General features: G+C 39.3%; 1 protein-coding gene across 3 annotated transcripts in view; it reads right to left on the bottom strand.

The window, feature by feature from the left end:
* Positions 1–14463, bottom strand: part of Cdk5rap1 (CDK5 regulatory subunit associated protein 1) — a 35198-nt gene that overhangs the window by 2083 nt on the left and 18652 nt on the right. For 2 of the 3 annotated variants that reach the window (XM_003467759.5, XM_023564189.2), the window contains exons 9-14: positions 13107–13204; positions 11162–11217; positions 10492–10622; positions 7919–8068; positions 2952–3092; positions 199–486 (exon numbers count right to left, since the gene is read on the bottom strand). In XM_003467759.5, coding sequence (XP_003467807.1) covers positions 406–486; positions 2952–3092; positions 7919–8068; positions 10492–10622; positions 11162–11217; positions 13107–13204 — 657 coding nt within the window. In that variant the 3' untranslated portion in view covers positions 199–405. Of the gene's footprint in view, positions 1–198; positions 487–2951; positions 3093–7918; positions 8069–10491; positions 10623–11161; positions 11218–13106; positions 13205–14463 lie in introns of those variants that run through there. The other variant, XR_010047409.1, reaches the window with a different exon arrangement.

The raw sequence follows: 14463 nt of genomic DNA, 5'->3' as shown, positions 1-14463 counted from the left end.
CCAAGTTCAAGCCTCAATCTCAGCAAACTAACAGGACTTTGCCTCAAAATAAAAATTTTTAAAAGGATAGGGGATGTAGCTCAACATTAAAGCTCTTTCCTAGCATGCACAAGGCCCTGGAATTAATTTCTAGTACCTGGTAAAAGAGAGAGAATATCCCAGAAACACTAACCAAAGTAAAAGTGGACAAAGAGGCCATTAGGTTTAGGTAAATTTATTGACTGTAAAGGGATACAATTTTTCATTTAACATAAAGTTGCTTCGCCACTTCTATCTTGTCTCCAAAGTGTCATTACCTCTTTCACTAATGGCCAGCCCATGTCTCCTTCCTGTAGAGAAGGATTTCCCACATCCTATAGAGAAGTGACTACTTCCTATAGAGAAGAACCACTTAAGTCACTCAGGTCAGCAATGTGTTAAGGAGCCCTTCAGAGTGGTCTTGCACAGGGCATGTCCTTTGAGTGTCTGAGAGCTGGCAGAGGTGATCTGAAAGAAAACCAGTTAGAAAACAAAGTAACCAGGATTGCACAAGTACTTAATGCGCAGCATCTGGAAGAAAGGCCACCAAAAGGAATCTGATGGAGATACCATGGTGACAAACACTACATGGCTGACAAAAGAGATATCTGTAATTTCAGATATCAAATACAGGTCCATCCCAATGGCCACTTCTCCCTTTACATTAGGAAATGGTTTCCCTCCAACATCAGCTGTAAGATCAGGTACAGCCAGGCTCAGTGGCATACACTGAGGAGGCTGAGGCAAAAGGATCAAGAGTTCGAGGCCAACCTGAGCTACATGGTGAGCTCATCAGCCTGGACTACATAGCAAGATCCTATCTCAAAAACAAAACAAACAAGAAAATTTAAAAAAATAAATTCATAGCCATTGATTTCCTAATCCCAGAAGTGAGCCAGGATTCAAACTACACTACTGAAATCCTTTCTTAAGATATTTTATGACCAAAACATAATAAAGCTTTTGTTCTTACAGCGATACTCAACATGAAAGATCTCACTATAGCAGAATTGTTGGGCCGGAGATTTAGTCCAGTGGCCTAAGCACCTGCCTTGCAAGTGCCCAATTGTTTGATCCCGGGTACAAGAAAAAAAAAACAAAAAACTACTACTGTTAATGGATATAGGCAACATGAGATGATTTTACATCTCTTGCTGAAGAATTGAAGAATTTGTAGCCCTCATTGGAGATTATGAATGTTAGATATGTGGGAGATCCTCTGACTATGCCAGTTTATTTTTAAAGGATGACTGAGTGGAAAAGAACTCTATAATCATAAAAAATAAGGGAAAGTATTTCTGTCTTAGGAATTAAAACAACCATGGCAATACAGACTGGCAATAAATTATATGTATGTCAGTTATATGAGACAGACTTTCCTAGTTCCAGTTCAGCTGTCAGGCATAAAAAGGTCTAACAAGAGAAATATGAAAGAAAGTAGTATGGTAAAGGCTTCTACAGTTTTACTTTCAAAACTTCTGTAGTTTTACTATATAAAAAATAACTCATACTGGACAGAAGCCATATGAAAAGAAGAAATTATGAGATCCAAGGTTGTCAGAGAAAAAAAAAAAGAAAAGGAATTTGAAAAAGTCTTAAAACTTCTCAATTCCTCTTAGAGTCACATCTAGATGTGAGCAGCTGGTGGAAATGAAGAATAAGATAATTTCTTCTTTTGTACTGCATATGAAACATGAGGCAAAGCCATCAGAAAAATTAGGCATGGTGACATATACCTGTAGTTCCAGTGCTGTGGAGGCAGAGGCAGAAGGACTGCCACAAGTTCAAGGCCAGCCTGAGCTACATAGTAAGTTCAAGGCCAGCCTAAATTACAGAGCAATACCATGCCTCAAAAAAAAAAAAAAAAAAAAAACCAGCATCAGAAAAGGGATTGCATAAGTCAGTAGAGACTTAGGAGAGATGGGAAAAATCAATCTACTAGGAAACTATATTAGGTCCAGGACTTCAGTATCACGCTGAGTTCATTTGAGCTATTATGGTCATGAATCTGAAGTAAGTACAGTCAATTCATGTAGTAAGGGGCATCCATTTATCCCTTAACATGTCTTTCTCCTCTTCTTCCTCAGTAACAGAACTCACACTTTTTAGCTGAACACATGGTCATTCAGAATGAAGAACACAGTTCTCAGCTGCATTGCAGCCTGTTGTACATGTGACTAGAGCAGAAATGGCGTACAGAACTTCAGCAAAGCATCCTGAAAAGAAACCTGTTCTCCTCTCTTTTCCCCTTCCTTCTAGGTAAGACATAGACATGGTGGCTAAAACTTGAGCAGCCATTCAGGAAAAGTGACACTAAGAATGAAGGCCCAAAGCAAAGCAAAAGGAAGGGGGAGCCTGGGCCTCTGAGGGCACACCAGCCATCACAACCTCCAGTCCCGGGCATCCATATCCAGATTTTATGAGGACTCCTTCCTGATAAAACCACTGTATTTGTAACCTAACCTACTATCTTTTTCTTCAGTGATGTTCAGCTGCTTGGATGTAGGTGCAGAGTAAGCAGATTGTCAGTTTCCCCTGGGTTAGAGCTTAGGCAAATGTGGAAAGGGAAATAAAAAAGTGAAGTTCATGAAGGAGTGGTTCTAGTGCTGACCAGAGACTTAGTCAGAAAGGACATGTGAAGAGCAGAGATGAATGAAAGAGAAACAAGAAACAGACCCCTGGCTGGATCCAGAGTTCCTTCTTTACTTTGGTCCTTTCATTAAATCTTACTGGTTGGATTTATGTTACTTGGGAACAAAAAAGGATCGTGTGTAACTCAGAATTGTGCAAATTAACACTCCCAGTATACACTCAAAGGAACCAGGCATTGTGGTACACACCTATAATCCCAGCACTCAGGAGGCTAAAACAAGATGATCACTGTTAGAGGTCAGCTGGAGATTGTCAAAAAAAACCCTAAAAGGATACATTACCTTTACCAGCACATAATCCCCAGGCTGGGCTCGGACCTTAAGCCCAGGGTTAATGTCATCCTCCATCTCTGCATCAGGGAAGATCACTTTAAGATTTCCATCATTCCGGCCACATAAGTCAGTGACAGAGCGTTTACTGAGCTACAGAAACAAAAGAGAAAACTGTCATAGTCATAAATTCTAGGAGGGTGGAAACTGCCTTCTCTGTTTCAAGAACCTCAAGGATCCATACCCAGGGAGCACTTCTTAACCAAAGAATGACTGGAAGCTTAGTGTCTACTGCTGCTTCACAAACAAGGGCAGTGCATGGCACACAACAGAAACTCTAGAAGTCTGCTGGCCATATTTGAAGCAGTCAATTCATCGATGAGTCTTTGCAGAACTGCCTTCCTCAACAGTTAGCTCCAGGTATCTGTGGGTAATGTGCCTGCACGTGGCAAGTCGTCTTGCACATTTACCCTCTCTCACAGTAATCCCTCACAAACATCCTGAGGTTGAGTGGCCTGTGTTTCTTGCCCTGTTGAACACATTTGAAGCCAGAATCTCCACAATATGATAAGCAAACCACTAGAATGGGATTAACTTTTATAACTTAAGTCTTTCACTTACAGCCATATTGAAGTAACAGGGACTAAATTTACATTCCAGCCTTAAATTAGGAAATTGAAAAAAAATATAAGAAACAGTTTTCCGGGCTGGGGATTTAGCTTAGCGGCATAAGCGCCTGTCTGGCAAGTGTGAGGTCGTGAGTTCAATCCCCAATACCGCCAAAAAAAAAAGAAAAGAAACAGTTTTCCCATATTGAACAACAGATCACAAGGTTGTGATGTACAAGAGAAGGAAAACAAATTAAATGATACCTGACTCTCCTTTCAACCAGGCCATGTCACAAAAAGTAGAGAAGATCTCAACCAGAGCATAGAGATTCTCTCTCCACTGAGAATAGAAAGAATCAGCCAGACATGGTGGCCAATGCCTATAATCCCAGCACTAGAAGGCTGAAGCAGGAGGATCAAGAGTTTTAGGCCAGCCTAGGTTACACAAGGAGTTCAAGGTCAGCCAGCTATATAATGATACCCTGCCTTAAAAACAACAAAGTAGAAAGCAAAATAAAAAGAAGGGCACTAGATTTAATAAGCAAATTCAGTAACCTAGCTGGATACAAAGTTATAAAGTCAACACTCAAAAAGCCTTCCTTCTTATACAGGAAGAACAAATTCACTGAGAGAGAAATCAGGGAAATAACACTTTTCACAATAACATCCAAAAAATGAAGTATTTATGAATCAATCTAACAAAGAACATAAAAATTCTCTATATTGAAAACTATAGTACTCTGAAAAAGGAGATTGAAGAGGATATTAGGAAATGAAGAGATACCCTGTGCTCTTGGGTAGGAAAACCCAATACAGTGAAAATGGTCATACTTCCAAAACTGTTATACAGATTCAGTGCAATCCCAATCAAAATTCCAATAGCATATCTCACAGAATTAGAGAAAAATGTCCTAAAATTCATCTAGAACTAGAAGAGCAAAGGCGATCCTGGCAACAACGACAAGACAGAGGGCATCATAACCCTTGACTTGAAATTATTTTACTGTGATAAAAACAGCATGAGGGGTGAGGGGATTGCTCAGTGGCACAAGTGCCTGCTTGGCAAGCACAAGGTCATGAGTTCAAGCCTCAGTACCAAAATATAATTTATTTTATAAATTATAGACAGCATGATACTGGCAAAAAAAAAAAAAAACAGACCCAAAGATCGAAGGAATAGATTATAAGATGCAGAAACAACTCCAGACACTCTAAGCAATACTTTATCTTTCCCCACTCCCTGTACCAGGGATCAAACTCATGACCCTGTGTTTGCAACACAGGCACTTACACTGCTGAGCTAAATCCCCAACCCTAAGCATCACCATATCTTGGACAAAACTGCCAAACACATTCACTGCAAGAAAGATAGCCTCCATGTACTAAGCTAGCATCAGAATGGATCAAAGATCTTAATACTAAAACAGAAACATTAAATCTGCTGCAAGGTGCAAGCCCAGTCAGACAGACCAGGAGAAAACCAGGAAGCAGCAGCACTCTACCATGTATGAGCGGGCATGCAAGCAAGGAGAAAAGATATCCCCACCACTCCTGCATTAGCAAAAGGCTGATTAAGAAAAATGCAGGCTAAGATGATAGCAATTGAAGTAAAGAACGAACTGAATGACTGTAATGTTTGACTTTACAGACATAGAGCCAGTAGTCTGAGCATCTATTTAAAGGCTAACAATATGCAATATAGTAACTATTGTGGATTTCCTACTTTTTGTTTTTGCCAATGTTGTTCTTTTTTTTTTTTTTATTTAAGGAGAAAAAGAAAAAAACAGAAAGAGGGTACAAGTTATACAGAATTTCAAAAAAAATAATAGTAGAAAATCACTAGTTAATAGATTACATATTGTCATCTTAGAAATATTTGTTCAAGTTACAAAATTAAAGCATATGAAGTGGACATTCAAACAGTGAGATTGCAAACAGTTCTGTTCAGTGATCCAACAAAACTCAGTAATATGGTTATCTATCTTATACACTTAAATATACATGCAGTTATATCCTTTAGAGCACTTTCTTTTCCTCTCTTTTTTACAATAATTACACATTTTGGGTTTTATTACTCCCACAGTTCTTATTACTTTTTTTTTGAAGAAAATAAAACCAAATGTGACATAACAAAACAGAGTCAGTCAAATCAAAAGAATGGACATAATACATAACATAAAAACAGAATACAAGGTGATCTAAAATGGTTACCATAATGCCTCTTGCTATCTTAAAAAGAACTGCCTATATCATCAGTTATAATAAAATTGAACAAAAGAGTAAAGAACAAAACCAATAAAACCAAACACTGGAGACATTACAGGACTTCAAAAGAAGATAATAGTCAAACCAGAATGGACATCATAGTGAATCTTATTGTCTTTGAAGTTGTTGCCTATACTCTCAAACTTGGTACTATCGAGCAAAACAGAATAGATTAAATCAGTCAAAACAAGATGGTGAGAGCAATACAGGCTTTCAAATCAAGTTAATAGGAAATAAAAGTGGATTACTATAATATATCCTGCTATTTTTTATTTATTTTTCCCTTAATTAAAAAGATAAAAATAAATAATAAAAAAGGAGATTAAGATAAAAGAGGAAAAAACAGCACAGGTCAAAACATAACCATTTAAGCAAAATAGTGTTTCACCACAAGATATCCTGACATAAAAGTAGTTACCATAGTGTCTCTTTCCTTGAAAGGAGCTGGGGATTAATGGTTCAGCAGTGTGAGATAGCTATAAACTGTAAAACCAATTGGAGGAAGTTCAGCAGAAAAAGAGCTCTAGAAATACACATAGGGTCCCTTGGACTCTACTGAATACTAACATACATATGTATAGAGTAAAACACCATTGAAGGCAGGCAATAGAGCAACCAGGAAACTGTCGGCCAGAATCAAAGTTGACACCCTCAGTTATAAAGTATTTAACAAGGCAAACATCTTTCAGGGTTTTTCACCCACTCAGTATCAATGTCCAGCAGCTGCTGTTGCACTTCTTCCTGCCACCCAGCTGAGGCTGGCTGGACCACAAGGGGGACCCCAACCTATGCTGAGTTGATCAGGTTCTCTGACGCTGAGCTGAGAAACACAACTGCTAGAAACAGTATGTATGAAGAAGGACTACAGGGCTGCTATACTCTACTACCCAAATGATGAAGAAGAGAAAGCTGGCCTGAGTGAAGACAGACGTCTGTCTCATGCACTTCCCAGCTGGGTACAGTCTCTTCCAAACGCAGACTGTACTCTGCACATGCCTGGAGTCTTATGTAAAAATATTTTGCTTTCTTGTGCAAATTTCTGTTACTACCAGGGAGTCTCAACAAATACACTAGACAAGTGCTTGCTTTGATGCTGACATACCCTAAAGTAAGCAGCAGAACTGTCCTCCACCAGGATCTTTCTAACACAGACCAAAAAATAACTAAAAGCAACAAAATTGATTCTAAAAATATACATGATTCTGCTTCCACAAAGATGAAATAAATGTATTTTTCCCTAATGTTCCCACTAAGTACAACTAACAGCCACAAACATATTAAAAAAGGACTCTGAAAAATATCAGAGAACAACAGAAATTATTTAGTCTGAACATAAGGGGAAAAATATACTGGAGTACCTCTAGGATAAAATAAAAATCTGTATTTGTGTTGATATCTGTCATTACAATCATGGAAGAAGAGAAAGAAAGCAAGGCTGAAAAGCAATCAAGAATTAACATTTAAACACTTCTCAAATTTGGCAAAAGATAAAACTCCTAACCAAGTAAACCTAAACAAATCTATACCAACATATCAGTCAAACCTCTGAGCAGTAAACACCATGGAGATGTCTAGAAGACTGAGAGAAAGAACATTTCTCTAAACTGGGTGTGGTACCCCAGACTATGATCTCAGCACTCTGGGAAGCTGAGACAAGTCCAAGTCCAACCTAGGCAACTGAATGACTTAGTGAAACTCTGTCCCAGAATAAAAAATTAAAAAAATGGATGAGGATATAGCTCACGGTGGAGAGGGCTTGCCAAGCACACATGCGACCCTGGGTTCTATACCCATAGAATGAAAAAGAGAAGAGGACACAGGAGGAGAGGGGAGGAAGTGTAAATGGGCCAACGAGTATATTAAACGAGTATTTAAAAGACTTCACCACTGAAAACTACAAAAGCTTTAATTAAAAATCAAAGAAGAGGGGTTGGGGATTTAGCTCAGCGGCGTAAGCGCCTGCCTTGCAAGCAGGCAGTCGTGAGTTCGATACCTGGTACCAATAAAAAGGAAAAAGACAAAAAAAAAAATCAAAGAAGACATTAATAAAAGAGATGTATTCTAAAAAAAATAAAATAAAATATATACATAGTTAAACAGACTCACCCCCTCTACCAGTACCAGCTGGGTACAATCCACAGAGGTTTTATTAGCTTTCAAAGCTTCTTCTCGAAAGACAGTGATAAGTTCCTCCAAACGCCTTAATTTTACTTCTTCTGGAACATCATCCTTCAGCCTATGATATGCACGTGTCTTCTATTTAAAAACAAGGAAAAAAGGTCACCAAGGACTTGAAGAATCCATTCTTAGGACATAGATGGTAAGAAGGTTCATTCCACCTGTAAGTTATAGGCACACGTATAAAAACTCAAACCTAAACCAGGAGGGTTCTCTGGTTCTGGAACCAATTACATTTTTCAAGGATCAATTTCTAATTTCTTTTCTTTTTATTGTTGTTGCTTTGAGACAGGGTCTTGCTATGTAACCTTACTGGCCTCTAACGTGTGGTAATCCTCCTGCCTCAGCCTCCTAGATGTTGGGATTACAGGCATGTGCCACCATGCCCAGCTCATTCACAGTTTAATACATAAAAATCATAGACAAAATTACTTCTGATATTTGTCCTAAGGTCCCACTTTGGACGTACACTAAATGATTCAGGTACTAGGCAACTCATCAGCATGGTTTATGAAACATAAGACATACTAAATGTCTCAAAGACAAAACAAAAGAAAATGGGCTAGGGGTATAACTTAGTGGCAGAGCATGCGCCTAGCATGTGCAAGGCCTTAGATTCAACCCCCAGAACCAGGCAAAAACCCAAGTTCTGTATGTACTAATATGGACTATTCTCCGAAACACACTGTTAGGCTGCCTGAGTACATCTTTGAGATAGGGAAAAAACATACAAATTATAAATACATGAAATATAAATAAATGAAATTTTGCTGAAAATGACACAAAAAACCACTAAGTATTGCTACCTTCAAGAAAGGAACAGAAACACTACTGGGAAGAAGAAGAAACTATTTCTCATTTTATACCATTTTAAACTTTTGAATTTTATAGCATAAGCACATATTACCTAGTCAAAAAAAATTATCCTTGGAGTCATATAAATCAATCAAAACCACTGGATATGGATATATATATATATATATATATACCTTTATGTATGTGAACTCATGCTCAAAACAGCTAAAGAGAAGCACTGAGACAGACAAAATGATGGGATTTAAAACAAAGTCTTTAGCAGCCAGGCATGATGGTGAAAGTCTGTAACCCCACCACTCAAGAGGCTGAGGCAGGAGGATTGCTATCAGTTCAAGGCCAGCCTGGGCTACTTAGTAAGTTCAAGGCCAGCCTTCACCCCACAGTAAGAAAAATCTTTAAAGCACAGTGTAAGTATTTAAGCTATCCTGGCCTTTAATATCCACAGAGGAGAACAGGAAATTGGTAGAGAATCCTATAGGTTTTACTCTATTCTGCCTTGCTATTAACAGTAGCACTTACTATGTACAAAGCTCTAGTCTATGTTTTATACATACTTTCTTAATCTTCAAAACAAGCCTATAAAGCTGGTACTAATATCACCTGCATTTCACAGATGAGAAAATCAAAGATTTTGTTCAAGGTCACACAGTTATTAAGTGGCAGACACACAATCTGAATGCCTGTTCTCATACACTAGGATACTTAAGTTTGTATAAACTCCATCACTAACCTACAGATTAGGTCCCAAAATGAATATGCATATTCAATGTCTATAGAACATGCACCTACCATACAGTGATAACCAATTTCATTCCCACCCCTAGCATTACAAAGAATTTCTGAAGTTTGTTACAACCATGAAAATGAAGCAAAATGGATTCTAAAAACTCTTCTGAAGCATCATCTCTCAATTTTGCAAAAGACATGAATATACACATTGGCCCACTTATACTACCTACAAAATACTGAACCATGAGCTTTAGAACAAATAAATTAGCTGGATTGATGGCAGCACAGGGGTGAACCTGAAGTCACAGATTGGGTCATTCACCAGTCAGCCTTCCTGAGCCCTATGTCACAAGGGCCCTCAGCTTCCATTCCAAACACAAGGCACGCTGGCTCCAAAGTGACTAAGGGATGAGCAACCATGCAAACCCATCTCTACCACCAAGAAAAAGGCAGACCGGGATCATCTCTCTATAGGAAACACGCATTCTCCTTTTCCTGTCTCATTTTCTGTTTTCCTGGAAATTTATGTCATAGGGAAAGCTAAAACTAAACACTAGTGGGCCAACTTGGCCCTAGAAAAACAGAAATCAAAAACAGCTACAGGTGCCTCAAAAGACCACAGGTATAGACACAAATTCCACATGTTGAGAAATTATTTTAGATTCCTTATAAAGAGAGTAAGTTTCTCCCTCTCCACATTAAAATTTTAAACCTAAGCATAACATCAAGTATTTTAATAAACAAGAACAATGGTACAGTAACCCTTTTTCATCTCTAAATGCTGTATTATGTCAAACATTAGAAAAGATTTAAATAGAAAAGTGAAAAAGAAGTGGATGACGAAATCCTGAGGCTCTGTAATGAATGCCTTGCCACCCCTCTTTTCTGCCCAGTTGTCGATGACCAACCCCAAGCTGGTCAGGAATGAGGACAGGCCTCCCCCGCCCTGTACTCACTTCTCTCATGCTGTAAGCAAACAGGAAACCTGTGTTGTACTGAACTTCCCGGAGCAAAGACACTGTTTGCAGGTGATCTTCCTCTGTCTCTCCACAGAAGCCAGCAATGAAGTCGCTGCTGAGGCACACCCCTGTGATACACAACAAGGATAACAGGATGCTGTTGCTGACCTTCAAGAGGAGCTTTGGCATTGGTGGGCTACAGAAGCATGGAGAACAATTCAAAGGCCTTCCCTGGGCCAATCCATGTACAAGTAAAACCATTATTACAGACAGCGGCACTCGAGCCTGCTTCTCCACCACAATCCATGCCGGAGCTGGCTTCTCAGTCTATGTTCCCCACAGCACCCGAAAAGGTATCTTCACTTCAAATGCCACATTCTGAGACACACTAGGCATCCATGTTTTCAGAGTGGTCCTGCTTTTTACTAGTGAAAATCTTGCAGTGCCCTGCACAAACATATATTTCTATCTATACATCTAAGCACAGAGGGCAGGAGGGAGGGAAAGAGAAAAAGGGGGAGAGGGAGAGAACACAATGAAGAAAGCAAAAGAAGTATAGATGGTTTCACAAGGAACCATCAAGGAGACTGGCATTGCCTATATCTGACCAAGGTGCCTATGCAGTGTGACATAGTAATACACTCATATTCAGCGTTCTTAAATGTACCTGGAATAGACTCTCTGATATGGTGAACTAACTCCACATAAGCTTCTCTTGAATACCTGTGACAAACAACAAAAAGAAAAGGCCTAGGTGAACCATTCTTCTTTAAATAAATCTTATTTTTATAACAATAACACATGAACTCTCAAATGTAATCACTTCTCATTAACACAATACAGTTCAGAATTATGTCAAAATATCTCAAAGAGAGAGGGGCCAGGGATTTAGCTCAACAGCATAAGTGCCTGCCTTGCAAGCATGAGGTCATGACTTGGATACCCGGTACCAAAAAAAAAAAATCTCAAAGAGTCCCTTTCATCAAACCCTATCTGATCTAAAGACTATAATATATTTTTCCAGTGCTGTGTAACTGAACCCTGGGTTTTACACATGCTAGGCATACACTCTATCATAGATTATAACCCTAGCCCTGAATTTTTTTAAATCCCTAGCCCTTTTACTTAATAAATTAGAACAGATTAAACACTTAAGAGGATATCTATAACTCTTTGCACCTGTAAAGAGAAAAAGCAAGGAGCTGGGGATTTAGCTCAGCAGCATAAGTGCCTGCCTTGCAAGCAGGCAGTCGGGAGTTTAATCCCTGGTACCGATAAAAACGAAAAAGACAAAAAAAAAAAAAGCAAAGCACTAGTTCTATACAATTTGCCTTGGGTCACATTTTTTGCAGTCTTATTTCTACAATACTAAATACTTCCAAAGTCAGGGCTGGGGATACAGCTCAGCTATGCAGGGCCTGCCTGACAAATGCAAAGTTATGAGTTTTACTCTCAGTACCACTAAATAAGTAACTAAGTCAGTAAGTATTACCAGTGAACAGAACAACATTTAAATTTCAAAACCTAAAACACTATTTTTATTCTGAAAAGTTAAAGGGTTGCCAAGAGTGGTGGCACTGCCTATAATCCCAGCACTCAGGACACTGAGACAGGATCACTGTAAGTTCAAGGCCAGCACAAGCTGCATAAGCAAGTTCAAGGCCAACCTGTACTACATAACAAGACCATGTCTCAAAAAAGAAAAAAAGAAAGAAAGTTAAAGGGTTAAAATCTCCAACCATGCCTATCAAGAAAGAGGTTGTGAGTTCAATCCAAAAAAAAAAAAAAAAAAATCTCCAACCATGCTACATAGTAGACAATTTTAAAATGTTAAACAAGGCTGGAGATGTAGCCCAGTAGTGGACCACTCAGCAGGCACAAGGCTGTAGGATCAATTTCCAATACCACAAAAATAGATAATTTAGCAATTTTAAATATGCTAAAAAATATTAAAATGGGTGACCCAGTCCTTAACCTATGATTATGGAGTGAACAAAAGCAAGTTCCATGACTACAGGTTTATTCATATGATAAACATTCACTGAGCAGCTATGTGCAAGAGAAGAGAGCAAGCCCAAGCTAGATTCCAGTTGCAGGGGTGTTCACTGGTAGTACTGACATAAGGATCAACAGTCAAGGAAGGAAAGGATGACACGTCTTTCACCTAGCTCATAAACCATGCTCAGTTCTTAGCAATACAGACAATGCTTGGTCATTAAAAAAAACAAGGACAGGCTGGGCATGGTGGTGCAAGCCTGTAATCCCAGCACGAAGGAGGCTGAGGCAGGAGGATCACTTCAACTTTGAGGCCAGCTGGACGTGGTGGTTCACACCTGTAATCCCAGCACTCGGGAGGCTGAGGTGGGAGGATCATTGCGAGTTCGAGATCAGCCTGGGCTACAAAGTGAGCTCAAGGCCAGCCTGAACTGCATAGCAAGACCCCGTCTCAAAAAAAAGACAAATTTGAGGCCAGCTGAACTATGAAGTGAGCTCAAGGCCATCTGAACTGCATAGTGAGATGCTGTCTCAGAAAGACAACAATCAAATAAATAATAAATAAAAAAGCAAGGACAGGTATAAGATACTGTATGCCCTCTCCAAATAAGACCAACCCCCTTCGCATGGCCTCCAATACACGGCTGCTTCCACTCTGGGCTGGTAGGTGGATCTGCTTACAGATGTTGTCTCTCTCGTGAATCAGCTGCAGAACCTAATTAAACAAAACACATTAAGGGTCAGTCAAATCTTACCGCTGAATCTTGCAGAAAGGAATATCACTCTCACCATTTCTCCTCAAGGTCAACTCTCATCAAATACATAAATTAGCAAAATTCTTAACTCCCACTCAAGCTACCTTCTGTGTGCCCCAGTCATTTCCCCTGATGCCATCTTTCTTTTCAAAAAGTAGGAGAAAAAGAGCAAACACAAGTCATATTCAAGCCACAGGGTTGCTCTTTGGTAGTCCCGACATGAAGGATCAATAGTCAAGGAAGCAAAAGATGATAATACTTTTACCTAGCTCACAAACTACTTAACCACTTTAAAAAACACTATCAGGAAATTAAAATTATGCTAGGTGTGATGGTGCATGCCAAAAATTTCAGCACTCAGGAGGCTGAGGCAAGAGAATCACCAGGAGTTCAAGGCTAGCCAGACTACACAGTGAGTTCAAGACTTGCCTGAGCTATACAGCAAGACTCTGTTCTCAAAAAAGGGAGGTGAGGGAAAAATAACACTAGAGAAAATATCTAAAAACATACTAACAAAGGATTTATATCAAGAATATGTAAAGAAGAATGTAAGTATCTGCCTGGCAAGTGAATACATAAAGAAACTTTACAAATCAAAAAAACAATAATAATAATCCAAGAGAGAAAAGGTAACATCTGAGACAAACATTTCACCAAGACAAAAAAACATCAAAATAAAGATTTTTATGGGGCTGGGATATAACTCAGCAGCACAGTGCCTGCCTGGCAAGCAGGAGGCTATAAATTCGATTCCTGGTATCCCCACACACACCAAAAAAAGTTTTTACATGTGGGCTAACTATTCAAAGTCTGGCTCTGTGTGAAGTTTGACACATTATATTATTTCACAATGACATAAAATAGGGGTCATTATCAACCCTACAGGAGAATGACAAGTTGAAAATCGCCTTTACCACCCCACTGGTAAAGAAGGGAAACAGCTGAGATTTGAACCCAGACCTGTATGAAGCTAAAGTCTGGGCTGTTTCCCACCACATCGCGTTGCCTTTTTCCTGCCTGCACACCACCACCAAACCACAATCACTACCACGCAGCTGCCCACCTTGCAATGAAATCTCCCTACCCAGCCCTCATGATCCCACAGGCAGTTTTAGCTGGTGTGGAAAATACCAGTCCTACCTCCACCCTAACATTGGAGGACTTTGAATCTTTTCAGAGGGAGATGCAGCAACACAGCATAGGATTCCTCAAGCAGTGC

Source organism: Cavia porcellus, unplaced genomic scaffold, assembly GCF_034190915.1.
Source record: "Cavia porcellus strain 051 isolate PalLab524CR breed Dunkin Hartley unplaced genomic scaffold, mCavPor4.1 scaffold_5, whole genome shotgun sequence".
NCBI lineage: Eukaryota > Metazoa > Chordata > Mammalia > Rodentia > Caviidae > Cavia > Cavia porcellus.
This window is presented reverse-complemented; position numbering and strand designations above follow the sequence as displayed.